Below are 18,388 nucleotides of genomic sequence, written 5' to 3'. Positions count from 1 at the left end.
TATGAACTTTTTGTATCTCATGTCTGTCTGGTAGCTAAAGTGGAGTAAGTTGGTCTTAGACTAGCTCCTTGTAGATACTTGTGAACATAAAATAATACTTCGATATCCACATGGACTGATTAGAGTTTGATCTCAAAAAAGGGGGGCTGAACCTACGAAGAGTTGCCTTAGATCAGTGCTGATGTACCTTGGGAGAACAAGTCATAAAGAAGGTGTATGGGTATGTTGTCCTCCAGCTCTGGGTTCCTCAGGGGAAGTGAAAGAAGAAACAAAGCTCATGTCAATCTAATGAAAAAGTATTTCTCCTTTTGTTTGGAAAAACTATTCTAGATTACCTCTAAAAGTACAAAAAAGTATAAAACTGGTCTGCCACAAAAGGTAAATGGGAGCATTATTTTTGGCATGATACAAGAGCTCAGCAGCTCTAACACAAGTCTTCTTGCCATGGTAAAAGATGACAGAAGAAAATCACTTCCACGTAGTGTTGTTTCTTGTGATCACAGTTGTAGATGACTGTCAACAAGGCTGTCAGTACTCACATATACCAGTATTAACATGAGTATGGTCAAAACACTTGTCTTACTGGTATCAAACCACTCTGTGGAGATATCTTTGTTTCTTCTCTTGTCACACAGAAGGAAGGAGAGCTGAATAGTGTAACCCTCCTCCATCTCAGAAAGGGCAGTCTCTTCATCAACTTGCTGAACTATCTAGACACTTCTTAGCACAGCATGTTTTAGTGTACTGTATCCTAAACTAACGCTATGTGTGCTCTCTGACCCAGATCTTCTAGCATCAGTTTTCTCTATTAATTTCCCTGTGTGCTGATTTTTCACAGTAACACATTAAAAATCTTAAAGAATGCTATCAGACGATACATCCAAGGATCTGCAAATTGTGAATGCCAGTGCTAAACTATTTTAATTTTGAATGGGAAGGGACTGGGTGCTGCCTTTTTTTTTTAATACCAGCTTGAATTCTCTGGCTGCTTTACGTCACTCTGGAACTCTGTACACAGAGGACACGGGATGGCTCAAGACTGGATGGATATATTGCTTTTAAAAGTAATCGCAATAAGCTGCAAATGTCACACTCATTCTTCTTGATGCTCAACCTCAGTGCTGATAGAATCATAGAATAGTTAGGGTTGGAAAGGACCTCAAGATCATCTAATTCCGACCCCCCTGCCATGGGCAGGGACACCTCACACTAAACCATGCCACCCAAGGCTCTGTCCAACCTGGCCTTGAACACCACCAGGGATGAAGCACTCACAACTTGCCTGGGCAACCCGTTCCAGTACCTCACCACCTTTACAGTAAAGAACTTGTTCCTTATATCCAATCTAAACTTCCCCTGTTTAATGCACCCCTGATGCATTAGAAGTTTCCCTTTAGAGGAATCTCCTCAACAGCTCATACATGTCTGCTCTATTTAAAAATAGCTGCTGCTGCCACCAAGGAGCAAAGCTGAACATGAAGGGACTATGAACGCAAATGAGTACAGCATAGCACCCTGCAGAGTACTACTCGTAGCAACCTGCAGTCAAAATTCTAGTGGAGAGCAGCAGAATGGCAGACATTTGGAAGAATGAGAGTTTTGTTCTTTGACTCCAGGTGAAAAATACAGATAAAACACTGCTTTCAATCCACAAGGAAAACAAGGTTTTTAATAACCTATGAGCAAGATTTTAAGTGAGCTGTACTCACAAACAAAAGATCCCAAGAAGCTGGAGTCCTGATGTCATTATGACTTAAAAAACTCAAAATAGCATTTGGCTCCTCAGAGAATCCATTTCCAAAGTCCAGAAATGTTTTTCTCTACTTGCTAATGCTGTCATTTTGGGAATTAAACGTCTGTTTTACACAAGAGGGTAAATACCTGCATCAAGTAAAAATCATATCTTTGCCATAAGAAGGAAATCCAACAGACGAAGTAACAGTGCTAGTAATCAATAATAAACAGTAGATACTCAGAGAAACAGATGGACAGGCAGACATGAGTAAGAGGAATTACACAATCCTATCAGCTTTACCTGAATACAGTCCCTTGTAGTGTCAACTGCAATGATAAACATGCCTGGATTAAATCCAGGAATTTTTCATTCCTTGCTAATGGGGCAAATGTAACTTGGAAGGGGTCTGTATGCAATCACTGGAGGTTTTATTTGTATAACTTTCCTGGAGTTTGACCATGACTATATTTGATTGCATTGTGGGTGGCTGTGGGATGGGCGGACAGCTGGGTGAAAAGCTATGACAAAAGGAATCTTGTCCCATTTCCTGCCTGCGCTTCGTTCACTAATGAGCGCTGCTCTGGGTCATTCTCAAGATTTCTTCATCTGTTGTTGTCTCGTCTGCAAAAGGGGCACCCCAGCAGTGGAGCTGTTGTCAGCTTGTCTTGAGAGTTTACTCTGCTGCCTCTCACCCTTGGCAGCTGTGTGGAACTGTAAGTGCCTGGCTGTAAACAACTCCGTATTTTGTGCTTCTCTTTGGATGATTTGAAGACCAGTCTGAGGCCAGATGTGTTTGCTGGTGTAATCTGTTTCCCATTTCTTGTTATAAATGTGTATCTCAACAACTAATATTAAAGTGAAATCAGGATTTATCTGTTGTCTTCTTCAGTGTGATTTGTGCTGGAAAGAGAATGTTAATAAAAAAGTCCTCAGTCTCTTCTTTCTTCCCGGAGTGCTTGAAATGTGCGGTGAATGCACCCTTACAAGGAAACAGCCAGGCTGGTGAACCTGATGGCTCTAGACTCCTGCTGTAGCAACCAATATCCCTCTTGCTAGCTTGTGAAAACAGTTATTTTGCTTTTCTAAGAAATACTGTTTTGCAGTAACACTGACCCATTTATTCTTTTGTCAAATCGCTTGAAAAAGTTTTCTCCTGGTAACAGGTTTCACCTTTTTGCTAGTATTCTTTTATAAAAGGCTTTGACCTTCTGCAGGCAGGTTCCAGCTATCTCCCACAGCAAATTATTCTGTTATCAAGTCCAGTCCCTTGATTAGAAACCCCACTACACAAAGACTGCATCCGTCTCCCTGTGCCCAGGGTAGCTCTCTGTCAGTTCCAGTAAGCCTCTATTCATGGAAAAGGGGTAAATCACACCCAGTTTCATTATATCAAAGAGATTACTTTTGATGTGTATTGTAAAATGGTATTGAAATAGCTTTACCCTTCCAAGCAGACAGAAAGGTGAGGCAGTGAGAAGAGGAAAGCTGCTAATGGCCCACAAGACATGTGCTGCTGTAGTGCAACACACAGGTGTGCTCCCCGATTCTCCTTCCCCTCTTTCCAGTTATGGCCATGCCCCACCACAGAGAGAGATATGCTCATAGAAACACCTTCCATAAAGAAAATAATAATGTTGTCATTTCCCCAAGAAGCCTTTCAGAGAAATGCTCTAAAGTTTCATCCCAGTGGAAGTTTTTGCAAAACCCTCTAGCACTGGGAGGGAAAGGAAATTCCTTCCACAGTGCCAGGCAGCTCTAATCACAGATGCACCAAATCAGCACCTATTTAAGATCATTGTCCCCTGGCAGTAGTCAGAAGCTCATCTATTGTCTTCAATTGCAGTAATGAATGTTAGTTACTCAGGCAACCTTGCTAGTTCTGTTCAACAAATAGGCCACAAAACCCCTAAGTAAATTGTATTTCTTCTGTGCCCCTTCAGTTTTAACACCCAAATACAAAAACTGCAACTGCATACATAAACCCCCATGACTGGCATAGACAGACATAGTTGAAGACAACTGTTTAGCTGGCACAAAAGATTCAATTTATTCCATTAAAACCACTCATGACAATATGTGAGAAGGAAAGAAGCCCTTTTAGCTTTTAGGAAACAAATAATTTCTGGGGTTAGCAATTAGGAAAACATAGCAAACCCAAAACATTTGTATTTGTAAACTGAGTACACTTGCACTTGCTGTGGCTTGACTAAAATGTGCTAAGCCCAGTGTTGGATCTTTTTTCTTTGAAGAATCACCACACTTTAAGATGCTAATAATGTAAAAAACCTAAGCATGGGCAGAGTTATTCCCCCCCCTTCCATCCATGTTTTCAGCATTTTACTCTGCTTTCGCATCTACTACGTGAAGTAAAGATCTATCTGCTTCCGGAAGGCTACTTTGGTGGGTGGTCAGAGTTCCTTCTATTTCTTAATTTTATTTTCCAGTACAGTCAGATTTTTCTTTCCATTTACTGTGTTGAGCTTAATGGTTTTACAGAGCCAAAGTACTGATAACATAATATGAAGTATTTGCTTTATTTCATGCTCTATCCAGCATGGTTTCACACACAAGCTGATCACCTCCAGAACCACAAGAAGCATATCTAATTTGAACTTGGCCCTAATTCTCCTGCCTTCATCAGTTTTGTATACAGTTTATATACAATGAACCCTTGAAGAAAATTCCTTACGCTTAACCCTTTCAGTAGTTTCATGGGATTGTCCCCATTTTTTTTGTATTCTTATCAAATGGTTTCACTCTATCAAATCAACATGCCCTCAGAACAATTGCGTTAAACAAAACAAGGCTGTTTTCTCTAATTAAAGTCCTTACTCTGCCTATAGTAATGTCAGTAGAGCCTTCACAAAACATGCAATCTATGAAGCCACTGTATTATAAAATGTTTGCAAGCAGTCTTTTGAAACTTGTGTTTTACTCGCTTTCTGAGCTAACCAGTAAAGTTGTGACCACAACTTTTCAGAGTCTGGAATTATGGAAATAGACTCTGCCACAAATGTGTGAAAGTGCACATCATGCACCATGGTAACCTGAGTTAACAAGAAATCAATACAGGGTGCACCTTGAATGTGCAGACAAAACTGCTAAGTATTTGTGAGCTGCTTCCATTTTGTATCCAGAAATTTCAAAGCATTATATACAAGGAATGAACTCTTTATATCAGAATCAAAACATGCACAAACTTTTTTCAAACTCCCCAGTAACACAGCATTGTCTCTAACAGGGTATAAATCCATTTCTCCAGTGGTTCTTGATACATAGAGATGGCATATGGACTAGGCAAAGATAGAGTAAGACTAAAGCATAGGCAGGCTAAGCAAATTTTCGTGATTGAAAGGAGTATCTTTAAATCATAACCCAAGCTTAGCTGATGACACAACCATTGTCTGAGTCATCTGAAAATCTGAAACAACGGCTCTGAGCATGGTAAACTTTGTCATTAATCCGATAGTGTGTCAGCCTCATGACTTGACGGACAGGGAGAGGGGGAGCAGGGATTCTGCCACTTCAGCAGACAGCTCTATGGGTGGAGCAGGAGCAGAAAAGTACAGTAAGCCTGACTCAGTCTCCAGCAGATACATTCCTGATGCTTCAGCAACATAACTGAACTTTACACTCAGGACACCCAGTGCCTGTCACACTCAATAAGGAAATGGCATCTCTCACTGTTGCTGATGGTGAGCAACAATGCAGAGGAGGAATTACATGGCAAAGAAGAAGCAAAGCAGAGGAACCAGAGTTTAAAACCTCACATGACCTAAATAAATACTAGCACTGACATACCTAATTTGGGGCTGTCATGCAAGGGAAGCCTAGTCTTTAGATAAACAGAGTGTCCGCCCTTAAACGTCCTGAACTATCAATTTTCTGCGTCTAATACTGCAGAAAGGTTACGCTGCAGTGCCCTGTGCTTCCTCACATTTAAAGTTAGGGTAGCCAAGGGCAACAAAGACTCCTTCCTCTCTAGTCTGATAGCAGAGTTCTTCCTTCCTTTTGTTCACATGAAGAACAATCACTGAGTTGAACAATAACAGTGGATGCTTCATTATGATGCCCTTCTGGGCACCCAGCCCTCGTTAGCATTATCTTACCACTTGGTTTTGTTTTGAAGGAAACCATGAATGGTCCTTTCAATTGCTGGTGTTTCAAGATCAACATAACCTCTACTTCCTCTGTTTTAAAGTCTCCTTATTTTACTAACAATATGTGCACTATTAAAAAAAAATATGACACAGAACCAATGAACTGAGAAAACTGCCAGTCTAAGAGGCATGCAGGAACAGAAGGCCATTTAAAGTAGCTTTCTCTGAACCAGTTGAGCTATTGATTCCGAGCATCAGAGTTAAAAAAACCCAAACAAACCACAAAACCAAAGAAAGCCAAAACAACTTAATCTTCAGCAACTATTGAAGGAAGTGCACAGGAGGAACACAGTTAAAACTCAGAATATAGTTAATTTGAAAACATCAAGGGATCTGATCACACTTCCTGACATCACCATCAGCAGCAGATCCCTCCCTGTCTCATCTCCCTCCTACTTTATGGACAAAAAGGCCTTTAGTCATTCAACAAAATCCACACCCTCTGATACGTAACAGCCAGGTGGCAAATGCAGTTACCACAAACTTATCACTTGTGCACTCCTGCAGTTTTACTCTTCTTGGCCAAGTAATTGTTTTGGACAAGTCACTAAACTACCACTCACTTTTCACACTATGGGAAGGACAGGTGAACAAATTTAATGACAGTTGTGCAGTCCTCTCTGCACTACGAAACCAGGCACAGACAAGAAGCTACACTGAAAACAGCTGTTGGTGGATGCAGCTGTTACAGTGGTGACTGAGAAGGGGAACAAACATAGGCAGACAGCTTCATCCTCAGTCAAGGTACCTTTTCTGCAAAGACCCGTCCACAAAAGACACATTCTTGAGCTGACTGTGAGGTGAGCTGGCCTCAGTCAGTGCCACACAGCCCTCAGGTGGGCCAGCTCATTTACTCCTCTGCCAGAAGAGGACCATGAGTTTGTATATTCAGTCTGTGTGCTGAAGTTTCCTGTGCCCTTGAGTGATGCAGCAGTATGCAGTGTCCTTCCTGAGCCCAGATAGCTGGGACCAGTGAGGGGGATGCCTTTCTCTCCTCATGTTCAGATGTGACAGTGGAATTTAGTTCATTCTACACTGGAGAAATCTGGACTTGCTTTGACTTTTGGCCACTGCTTAGGAACCTTTGTTAGGGCATGACAGATCTTCCATATGAAAATCAAACATTGCTTTGGGTGGCTGCTTGCCCTTGCTGCTGCTACAGTAGGTGGGAAGTTATGGGTCAGTTATGTGACCACTCACTCCCTAGTTCAGCCTAATGCACATTCAAGAGAAAAAGGGGGAGCAAACCTGTTTCTCATGGAAAAGCAAGTATTCTGGATGAATAAAAGTCGGCCCTGTTAAACTCCAAGAGTCCAATTCAGTATTACTCAATTGGAAGGACTGTAATGATGAAGCAAGGCCACAAAGCTGTAGGGGAAGGAGGGCTGAAAGGCAAAGAAGAAACAACATACCTTTAAGCTCTAGTGTGCACAGCATGAGGCCCTGCCTCTGTATCAAATATGAAGGTGGCTGGGATCACATTACAGAACTATCAGAGTTACACTTTAACCATCCTAATTTGGTGGTTTTGGCTTTTGCTTGCAGATTAGGATACATTGGCTTGATTTTCAAAGGTAACAAGCACCTACAGCTCCCACTGACTTTGGTGACAGCTGCAGCTCTAAAAATCAATTTAACATAGTTTGCATATTGAGAAGAACTGAGGGAAAATAAAAAGCCTATTATGTGGATACGAAGAGTTTAAACAGTGCTGATGGGTGGTATATGAGTCCCTTCCCTTTTCAAATGAATTTCACTTCATGTTTTGTTTGGTTTTCCTGTTGATGCATCCTGCACCCTCCAGTGCTAGGCTGGTGGGATCCCACATACTTTTCCTGGCATGTGGTGTTTAAAATAAGAGACCTCAGCAATCGGATATCCTCACATTTCCAGCTATTGAACACAATTCATGAGTACTGTGATCCAATTTCAGAGCAGAAAAGAAAAGACACATAGGAATATTCTCCTGGTGCTGATACAGGGCAGACAAAGAAAACTGAGCAAACAGGATGTTCTGCCCCTCTGTGAACTTCAGCAAATGGCCATAGCAGACAGGATACAGTCTGCAAACTCACAGCTGCAATGTATGTGCCTGGCTACCCAATACCTTGTTCTGAGTAATTCACTTGTAGCACAAACAGGGCATGAAGAAAGTATAAGATCTAGAATGCAGCTCCCACCTGATACGCCTCAAGACTGAAGTCCTTCATCAAACACACACTGCCTGAAGGAGGAATGTGATGTTTTCTGCATGCTAGTAAGCAAAAGTCTCACTCTAAACTCACTCAGAACATCTTCATGAGTACAATGCTTGCTGTTCATGACCCAGGACATCAGCCTGCCTATCTAAAATAATTAACTGAGTAGTAAGGCACATTCCAGCTTAAGTCTCCACAAGAACACACAGCACTGAGAAATCACACTATTGCAGACTGCTTCATAGCACTCTAATAGTCCCACAACATTTTCCAGGAACTTTTCAAGTCTCTGCTGCTGCTTCTGGAGATCACACCTTCACAGGACTTTGGACTATATGGGAAATTGTTCTGTAATGGAAAAGCTAGGAAGTTTAAATAAAAATGAGATTCAGCAGACAGTAAAATCTTTTCAACAATCTTTGTTGAAAATCTTTTGTTGAACTTCAATCTTCAAAAATCTTTTGTTGAACTGTTAATTGTAGCATCATCTGCCTGTGCTTCCTCTTCATCCATGCAGCCATGCATGTACTGCTTTGCCTCAGTTAAGCCCTAAAGCGGACCCTCTAGGGTTTTTCAGGTGGAAAACCAGGGAATAGCCAGGGCCGATACACCATGCTCTAACAAACTGCTGACTCCACTTGATGCCTCTCTCGGTAACTCCTGGCTAACTCAATCTGGCCCTGAAATTTAGTATCACAAAGTTTTCAGGAGTCTTCACAGAAATGAATGACAGAGGACCAGACTCTGGTTTCACTACAACAGAAATTATGAGAAGAGCTGCAACAATCATTAATACCATGTTAAAAGTTCAAATGAACATACAGAAAATACCGTAACAGCCCCATGTTATTAGTTTTAAGGAATGACTGTAATGAGAAAAACCTTTTGAAGTAAAACCCTGTTGGGAGGGTTCATCACATGTGTGTCTGTTTCTATGAAGGTGCTATATATTCCTGTTCCATCTTATCAAGCCAGATTTAAGCTTATAGGATAAGATCATTTAAATTTGTGGTTAGTCTAGCTTTAAAGACAGGGCAAGTCTACACATCAGATGCTGAAATACCTGAGGTTATTCTAGGTGTGTTAACTCTGGAAACATAGAGAAAGTTTCAAAGAAAAAAAGTACTGGGGCCAAAGCAGCAGGAAGCCCATTTGCAAGGCGTTACCCCTGTGCTAGTAATCCCCTGCTCAGGCAAAGTTTTCTAGTTTAGATGAAGTGCTATTCCAATGTGCCTATCTACACAGGATTACGCTCTGGAGACTTCCACGTTTAGACTGCAGCTAACTTCTGGATCTCCACACCATTCTCCCCTCCCCAGAACAGGGAACAATAAAGTGTCCAGCATTTCCCTTTGGCAACCAGGATGTATGCTCAGAGATTTTACAAGATTTTAACATGGAGAATACATAAAGTCCTACTGCTAAAGAAAAGTGGTGTGTACTACCAAGATTAATCACTTGGGTCACAGTCCTCTATTGCTATCATTTTATAAAAGAAAATCACAGCAGTAATGGCTTCATCAAGCATCAAACTTTCAGGACAGCAAAAGAAATGTAGTTGTGCCTACGTGAGAAAGGGATAAATCACAGTGAGACTTAACTGCCTTTTACTTTCACTATGGCTGAAAACATGGGTTTGGACAGACTTTCTTTGGTTTTCTAAAGCCAAAATGAACTCATGACTGCGTTCACTTAAGAATCTAAGTCCATTTTAGGTACATTTTACCTTATCTTACAAATGTGTGGCCTGAATGATGTAGTATCTTCTACATTAAATCCAGGCAATTACTAGTAAGACTCTTGATCTTCTCCTACAACATTCAGTTCCCAGAACAATATACTGTCACAAATCACAGATACTACCTCTAATCAACAGACAGCTTCACTCCATATGTTAAAAGCCTTTTGGAAAAAAAGGCCATTTGCTTTAGCACTGTGCTGAAAACATAGGGGAGCAGCTTACTTTGATCAGGAATTCATTACAGAGAGACTGGTAAGGAAGAGATTTCTCTGAAGTAAGACCATTTTGTCCCAGGAAGCCTATGCCAGGCTTGAAAAGAGGGGGATGTCTTTGCAAATACAGACTCAAACTCTTCAGCTCATTGTTTCAACAACAGCGGATTAAAATAATTTGGACTCATACTCATGTAAATGAGAACAGATTTGGCATACTGTTTGTACTAACATTTTTTTTTCATATTACATTTAGTAAAACTTAAATGTTGGCACTTCAGTTGCCATTTAGCAAAGCATTTGGGGGCAAGTTTGGCTTCAAGGCAAGAAAGCAATACTGTATCATCAGTATCTTTACATATGTGTTCAGAAATAAGTAAGTAATTAAATACTTCATGCTAAACTGGATTTATCCAGCATAATATCATCCCAAAAGTTAAGCTCACAGAAAAAAAGTATGTTGAGAAACCTTACAGAGCTGTTGTCTATCTACTCTTTCACTAGAAAGATCATGTTCACAGACAGAAACATTTAATCTTATCGCAATGACAGAATTTAGATACCGTTTCTACCGTATTTAAACCCAAGATGCCTCTAGTCTTCCTTCGCAATTAAAATATGTTCCCCCCACCTCTCTTCATTACCACTTTTAGCTGGTTTCGCATCTGTGCTTTGTTCCTCTGGACTTCTTCATTTGACAGCCATGGAATTCAGCTACTCCAGTGAGGCTTTGTGGACACTACTGCAGAGCAGTAGAGCATTTTCCACAAAGCCACCTAGTGAGGACATCCTCACCCGAGCAAATGCCATTTCTGGATCAGGTTTAGTAAGCCATTCCCCAGAATGGCATGAACCAGCCAAAGGAAAGGACATTTACATTGAAGTCAGCTACATCTGTAGGAGTGATTTTGCTGGCATTGGGATGATGGGAGTCTTAATTTTTTTACATTCCTTACTGCCAGGATAAACCTAGCCTACTAACCAATCGTGGTCTTGTTTTCTCTCATTGTTACAAACCTGTTAGAAATAGCACAAGATTTCGGTGTCCTGGGGAGAATACACCCCACCGAGACCCTAACAATCCCCAGATCATCTTTATCCCTCCAATAGGACAGGAAATCACCAGTGGCACTGCAAATCTGTTACCATCTCAATAGCAATGCACAACTTTATTCCCATTAATCTGTCTTCCATCCATTCACACATCAAGTACAACCCTGCTACATTTTACAGATTATATCCATGTTACTCCAGACAAAGGTCACTTTATAGTTACAGTTCTTTAATTGAATAGAAGCTTTTGATGCAGTAAATCATTGTCTCTCGCTGTTCAAACTCACACAATACAATACAAATAATGCTGCCCTTTCTTTCAGAATTTCCTTTCTACCTCACTACTCTTTTCTTTACAAAATAAAATGAGGCACTTTTCACTTGCTTCAGCCATATAAATTAGTTATAGCATTTGGAGACAGTTTGCCACACTGCACTACAAACCCAGACCCTATGCTATTTTGAGATCAAAATGAGTCTCCTTCCTTACATTAGTGACAAATGCAAAACAATGTACCAAGGTTTCCCCAGATGTAGCTGTTCCCAGATCTCTCCCCTCTTAGTACTGTGAAACTTAAAACCTAAGACACTCTCTTCCAAGTGCCACATATTTTTTGTTCCTACTTATGAGAAGTTACCTGCTTCAATAAGCCATTACAGGCAAGGTGAGCATGGCTGTGTGCACATAGACACATGAGCAGTGGAAAAGAGGGCAGGAAAAAGGGTGGATTAATCAACTAATTATCCAGTCCTCATGACACAAGATGCTAACTCTTCCCTTTAGCAATGCTAAGTATTCTGTCTTTACTTTGAGTAGTGATGGGAGCCGGTGAGCATGAGACACAGATGTTTTGAGGTTAAGTTTCCTGGTAGTTGTAGCTTTCTTTCAAAAGAAAGAATAAAAGAGGATAAATCTTAATGTCAAGTACACTCATGCAAAATGGCAACCATTTCACAGCAACAGTGCTTTACTTAGCACTGAAGGTCATGACAAGAACTGAGGCCAAAATCTGAGGCAGACAAATTCTAATCTGAAATACAGAACAAGTATTTAGCAGCAAGGTAGCTAAAACCTGATAGCACTGTCAAGACAAACCAGGAACTTGTATTTCTTGATGTCTTCAAATAAAAGTGAATGCCTTTCTAGAAGACATGATTCAGTGTAACAAGACATCACATATCTGAAGGAAACATGCATGATATATGGGAGGTCAGTTTGGATGAACAGCTGATTCCACCCATCTTTAAACCCTATGAAACTGAAAAGAAATCATTACTCAAAAGCAAGCCCTAGCTCACTAGCATTATTTGCCTTACATTTTTGGTGCCTCTGAGCTCTTTCAGTGAAGAGCAATGTTAATCAGTTGGTTAAAGCATTTAGCGAAAAGACTTTCCAGCTGGCAATCAGCCACCATGTTCCCTGTCCTCTTTTGCAGCACCATCCTCTTGGTAACAGAGGGCATTTACTTAGGTGAGATGGAATGAGACTTATGTCCACAAACAGCCAAGCTATCAGTTGCTAATAGCTAGGCTCTGTTGTTTGCTATTTATATCCTAGAATGCTGCTGTTTCTAAAGTTAGACTCGGATGATTGCCCACCAAACACAGCTTAAAACTGACGTCAGTTTAGTCAGCCTATCTTCTTTTTTGCATATGTGCTTGCATGGCTAAGTGGCATCTTCAAATTCAGCTGCCCTAACCCAGTATGTGTGACATACAGCATCAATGAAACTACAAGGGGAGAACAGACCAGAATCTGTTCTGACGGATACACCAGAAACAGAATAACCAGCTAGTGATTTCCAATCCAGACCACAAATTATATCACTGCCAATGAGAAAAATCATCTTGGTGACTTGCACCCTTAATCAGTCAGGTCTGGAGCTTTTTGGCTGTTATTCTTTTTAACAGCATCATTTAATTTACTTTACCTAGTGTACTGAATTAGGGAAGCAACAGCAAGTCCTTAAACAGAACACACAAGCAGACAGCAAAACTTCCAATATTTTGAAGTGCTCAGGTCCATGCTCCTGCCTTCCTGTTTATGATCTCTAAAAAACAGATTTTGCATTCTCAATTCAGGCTCATACAGAGTCACACTGTACAGCATGCAGTACATTACATGACATTGTATTGCAATATAAGGCAATTAAGACTTTTTTTTGGTTTGCACTCCACCCCCTCCACAGCACAGTGCATACTGCAGCAATGAAAGCAGGATAATGAAGGCTGACTTCCCTTGCTAAATCTCTGACTAGCCAATCTTGCTTTCCAACCATCAAATTTCATTTCTCTAGTCTGCAAATGGGAATAAAAGAATGAGTGAATAAATGGATTCTTTTCATCCTTAAACACTTCAAGTTTATAAAAGCAAAGAAGTTTTCTCTGTGGCACCCTTGGGCAACCTGGAGCAATCCTCTGACAATAAAAGAGAAGCAGTTCTGCCTTCACTAGGGTCTCCTCCAAACACTCTGTTCTTGCACTGAGGCCATGAGATGCAAAGATACCAGGGAAACAGAGCAGCGATTTACATTGACAAAGAGGATTTTGATACACTCCTCCAAATGGGGCAGCATTACCATCTTAATAGCCTTTTGCTCTCAGCCCTCTTCCTGAGGACGCTGGAGATTTTTGCGAATGGAGAACAGTTCCGCTTCCCATTTTAAGTGCAACAATAGCAGAAGGGCTCCTTAAACTGCATCAAATAGCAGCCTGTGAAATCCCTAACTAGCTGCACTGCCTCTCCTGCCGTTTTATTATCCTCCAGCCCACAGAACAAAAAGGGGGGGAGCTCCTCCTCATTTTTAGCCTATTCCACAGATCCTAATCCCTCAGAGGTGACAATGGAAATTGCTTATGGAACTGTTAAATCACACGTTCACTTTGTCTTTCATTCCCCATTCACCCTCTCTAATCAAGGAGCTTCCAGCCACATTTTCCGATATCAGTTTGTTTATGGCCTGTTGGAAAATGGTCCCAGGATGGGACCCCCTGAGTAAAAAGAAGGAATCCTGGGCACTTCAGCCAGCTGCTGTTTCTCACCAGTTCCCACACCCATCCACTTGTTCTCATCAGCCACCCTGAATGTGATCACCTCCTGACACCAACTGAATTCAACAACAAAGCCTGAATGGGAAAGCTGCCTTTGCAATCAGTCTACGGAACAGATTCCACTTGTTAGCGCAATCCAGTGTCCCTCAAGCAGCAACGCAGGGACACTCCCTCACTGGCTGACCCATGGCCAGTCAACTTATTGATATCTTACCTTGTGTCCAGCTTCCCTTTGGAAAGAAGCACCAGCTACAACTCTCATAAAAAACCCAGCCACTCTTGCATGAAGCAGCCCTGTGCCCGTTTCTTCGTCTTATCTGAAATAGCCATTTCCAGGTGATTTGCTCACTTACCTTTCCATAGAAATAATGATCATTGAAATGTGGGATGAGAACATGCAATATTTACTCTGAAAAACTCAGATGGCTTGTGTGTAAGTGCTTGCAAATCTCCGTAAAATAGTCTGGGACAGACTATCAGGGGAACCATGCCTGTCCTTAATACCGATCATGGAGAAAAATATCTAAACTGGAAACATAATGGTGTAGAAAAGAGGAGCTTCAAGCTGCCTTCCAAAATGTACAAAGAATGCTTGATATAGAGACAGCATTTACTTTGAGAAATACAAAATGGTATCTCCCCTGATTTTAGAAAAACAGTGAATGATGGTTTAAATGTGCAGCCCAGAAACATGGATACAGGTAAGAGAGCAATACTCATACTCCTAATATAGTGCTACAATTCTATCAGAGTCCTGCTTCACCATCATTATGTGTTACCAGGCCCATTTGTTTGTTAAAGGTAAGGTTCAGTCCTTGGAAAGCTATAGTCCTGTCTCACAGAAAAGAACTGAAACAAAGATCCTCTCTGAACAAATGCTTCCCATTTCTGAAATTGGAAATCTTTCTTTCCCAAAGTTTCACTTACATCAGTGCCTGAGGACAGAGAAGGAAATTGTAGGCCTTTTTATAATGATAAGAAACATCTCTGTAACTCAGAAAATATTCAACATAGAAAAGTAGCTTGTCTTCTGCCCTATACTGAACCAAAATACATCTAGACCAACTCTAGCAAGCCATCTCAGTTTAAAGTAATAAAAATTGTTTGTAGTTCCTGTAGCCTTTTTAAAATTACTGGTAACAAATAAACCAGATCAAATTCCCAAAATGCCATCTAAGAATACACTGGGTATAGTACCTAAATTCTTAGGAAACACTGGATGGACAACCCCCCCCCCCCCCATTATCATTATGTAGATGTATCAAATGGAAGCAAAAATGCAGCATAAAAATATTTTTGATTCTTCTGTTTTCCTATGTTATGTATCACCAGAGATGTAAGCATATTTAGTCACTAGTAAAAGTAAACATGTTGCTGGTCTGGTACAGCCTGTTTGAAGGTGAGAAATGGGCAATCAGAAGGAACTGTCTGCATAACTTAAAAATGTTTGAAGTGCTTTATGGGATCAGTGACCTCAGAAACAGCAATACTCACTTTTTTTTAATGCCATGGCTGCATATCAGGGCATATCCTTGGAACAAAACGTGACAGACTAGTTTTATTTAGTCTGTTGAACTGATGCAGCGATCAGGAGCCAGGCTGCATATCAACAGACAGCAACTCAACAAAACTAATCTATGAATGTCTATCAAAAAGTAGGGGCATTAAAGGGAGACTTATTGGGACAGATGGGTTAAAAAGGGGAAGGGCTGAACTTCCCTTTTGCTGTGGTCTAAAAGTACATGGCTTAGGACATGGCCACATGGAACCCTAGTTCCCTGACATCATGGTAGTAATATACAGCTTTTCAGTACACTAGCTCATATCCCAGAGAATCTGAGCCATGGGGTATTAGCATTAAAATGCTAATCACAAAAACAGAGAACAAATATTAATTTCCTGTATTTTTACTGATGTCCAGCCATTTGCTAAAGAATAACCATTTATTAGAGCAGGTTATTAATGGTAGATAGGTATGTTTCTCCTGGAGAAATCTATCCAATGGCAATGTTGCCAGAACCATTCTACTTTACCTTGCAGGAAAACAGTGAGCCTTGAATAATAATTTCAGGGCCCATTCTTACATCCACCGGAATATGGAACAACTGATTTAGTATAATCCAAGACAAAACAGTGAGTGTATCAGAGGGCTGCCCTTGTTAGCCAGACTGTTAAATGTGGGAGTTTTTAATCAGGTATAAACAGCTCCATTTTCAGCCATAGGTGCTGTTACCTACATTTCAGCCTGCTTAAAATACTAACTGAAAAGGCAAAACAATCAATGCTCTGGTCTTACCTTGAAGAACCAAGCCCGATTTCTCAATGGTGTAGAAAAATGCAGAGAATGGAGCAACAGGAGATTTAGCAACCAGGAGCTGCAAAGCAAACAAGTAATATATAAGTACATATCTTTGTAACATAATGATCAGAGCTCAAGTCTGTTGAATAATCTCACTGGATTTAACTTTCCGAAGTAGTAAAGCATACTGCAGAAACAACAAGGTAGTCATTGATCTAGCCCTGTCACTTCTAAGTAATTGAGGTCTTCTTACATGTATGTACAGACCATGCCGTGATTTTAAAAGGATTCACAGGTCCTAGAAAACCACCATCAAAAAAGCAGCACATTTTGCCTGTCTTACTGGCATCCTGTTAAGCTTAATCATTCCTGCTGGTTCAAGTAGTTGTACTCGGACGCAAATTTGAGCAAAACTGCAACTGCCCTTGGGGAACACTATGTAACACTAATTGTCCTCAGCTGTTCTACTGATGCGCCCCTCACCTTCTCCATGAACTCCACCTGGAACTGAAGAACAAGAACTCCTCCTGCCCCTGGAAGCAGCATGGACCACCTGTGGGTCATCACACCAGGGACAGCAAATATCTGGATGTTCTCTTTTGCAAAAGGGGTAATGACTAAGTCAAGCTTTATTCAAGGATCTTAACCTTTGTGTATCAAAACAGGAATTGGAATACCCTTGGGGTGTACAGCACAATTGAATTTAGCTCAGCTTTTGTGTGTGTTGATCCTTCATGGTCAGGCCAGAAACATCCCAAGCTCTCTGGCTCCTATGGAGTGTGAAAGATGAGCTGCAGCAGAGCTCTGGAGACAAAGAAATGGGTTTGCTGGCAGGGCAGGCGATGTGGAACTTGCAGTGGCAAACTCACACAAACGTGCTAGGCTTTATTGCTTGGCTGTTTGATTTTTGCTCATTGCTGAGCACTGCTCCCTCACAGCTTGCCTAAAATACCCCCCATTCTGTCACCTGCATGAAAGTCACATTTTAATGAAAAATTTAATAAGCTCTGCCCACAGCGTGATCAGCATAAACACTGATCTAATAGTCCCCATGTGGGCCTGCAGAAGACATGGACAACAGTGGCTGAAGCAGACAGCATGCTGCTCCTCTGCCTTTGGCACAGAGCTGCTCATGAAAGCTGAAGCACGTTTCTCTGCTCACCTTTTCAACAGATAGAAGAAAAGGCCAGGAACTGAAACCAGCACTCCTAGCCACGCCTGTGCACCCTGGAAAAGCCTTCCCACCTTCCTGGCCCCTGAGGACATGGTTTGGGCAGGCAGCTCCTCCTCAGCCCATGCTGATCCCCTGCAGGGATCTGCTCTGAGTAGAACAGTATTGCAGAGCCCAAGCCACGACTGCTTGGGGCTCAGAGTAGGCCTGATGACTTCTCCTTCAGTGCACTGGTTTCATGTAACCCATCCATGAGGCCTGCCCAGCTGCATGTTGTGGAACCTTCATACTCTTCTGGGCTTACTTTTCCAAAGCCCCGTCAGATATTACACCCTCTCAGCCCAAGAGAGGCAGCCGTCTCCCAGATACATCCAAGTACAGACTTCCTAGAACTACAGACTGGAGCAATCTAATTTTTAGAGGTGCGGGACGCAACAGGTCCTGATTTCAAATGGAGTAGCCCTCTCCCCCCAGTTATTTCCAATGGTCATGCCCTAATTCTGCAAAGCATTCAAGCACTTGTAAGGGTCACTGCGTACGAATTTCAGTTGGTGGTGCCTAATGACCAGCAGGGAAACAGTGAACAGGTTTTATAAAAGCCAAGAGAGACTACATAAAAGCAAGAAAGTTCATGCTCACCAAAACTGCTCACATTTCACTGGAAAGTCAGCCAGTATTGAACCACTTCACAGATATACAGGACTAGGCCATTTACTTATAAGTGTAAGATTAACAATATCAAGCACCAGAAGTTTGAGCTCTGCAGAG

At 41.4% G+C, this 18,388-nt stretch overlaps 1 protein-coding gene across 6 annotated transcripts in view; it reads right to left on the bottom strand.

The window, feature by feature from the left end:
- The window catches only part of RAD51B (RAD51 paralog B), a 466,503-nt gene that overhangs the window by 154,405 nt on the left and 293,710 nt on the right, over positions 1 to 18,388 (bottom strand). For all 6 annotated transcript variants that reach the window (XR_004080584.2, XR_004080583.2, XR_004080585.2 and 3 more), the window contains exon 10: positions 16,447 to 16,525. Coding sequence is in view for 1 of the 6 variants with exons in the window: in XM_031049033.2 (XP_030904893.1) it covers positions 16,447 to 16,525 (79 nt within the window). In the remaining 5 variants the exon portion in view is untranslated. The remainder of the gene's footprint in view (positions 1 to 16,446; positions 16,526 to 18,388) is intronic.

The sequence above is a fragment of the Melopsittacus undulatus genome, chromosome 4, assembly GCF_012275295.1.
Source record: "Melopsittacus undulatus isolate bMelUnd1 chromosome 4, bMelUnd1.mat.Z, whole genome shotgun sequence".
NCBI classification, from domain to species: domain Eukaryota; kingdom Metazoa; phylum Chordata; class Aves; order Psittaciformes; family Psittaculidae; genus Melopsittacus; species Melopsittacus undulatus.
Note: the sequence above shows the minus strand (reverse complement) of the source record. Positions and strands in the feature narration are given on the sequence as shown.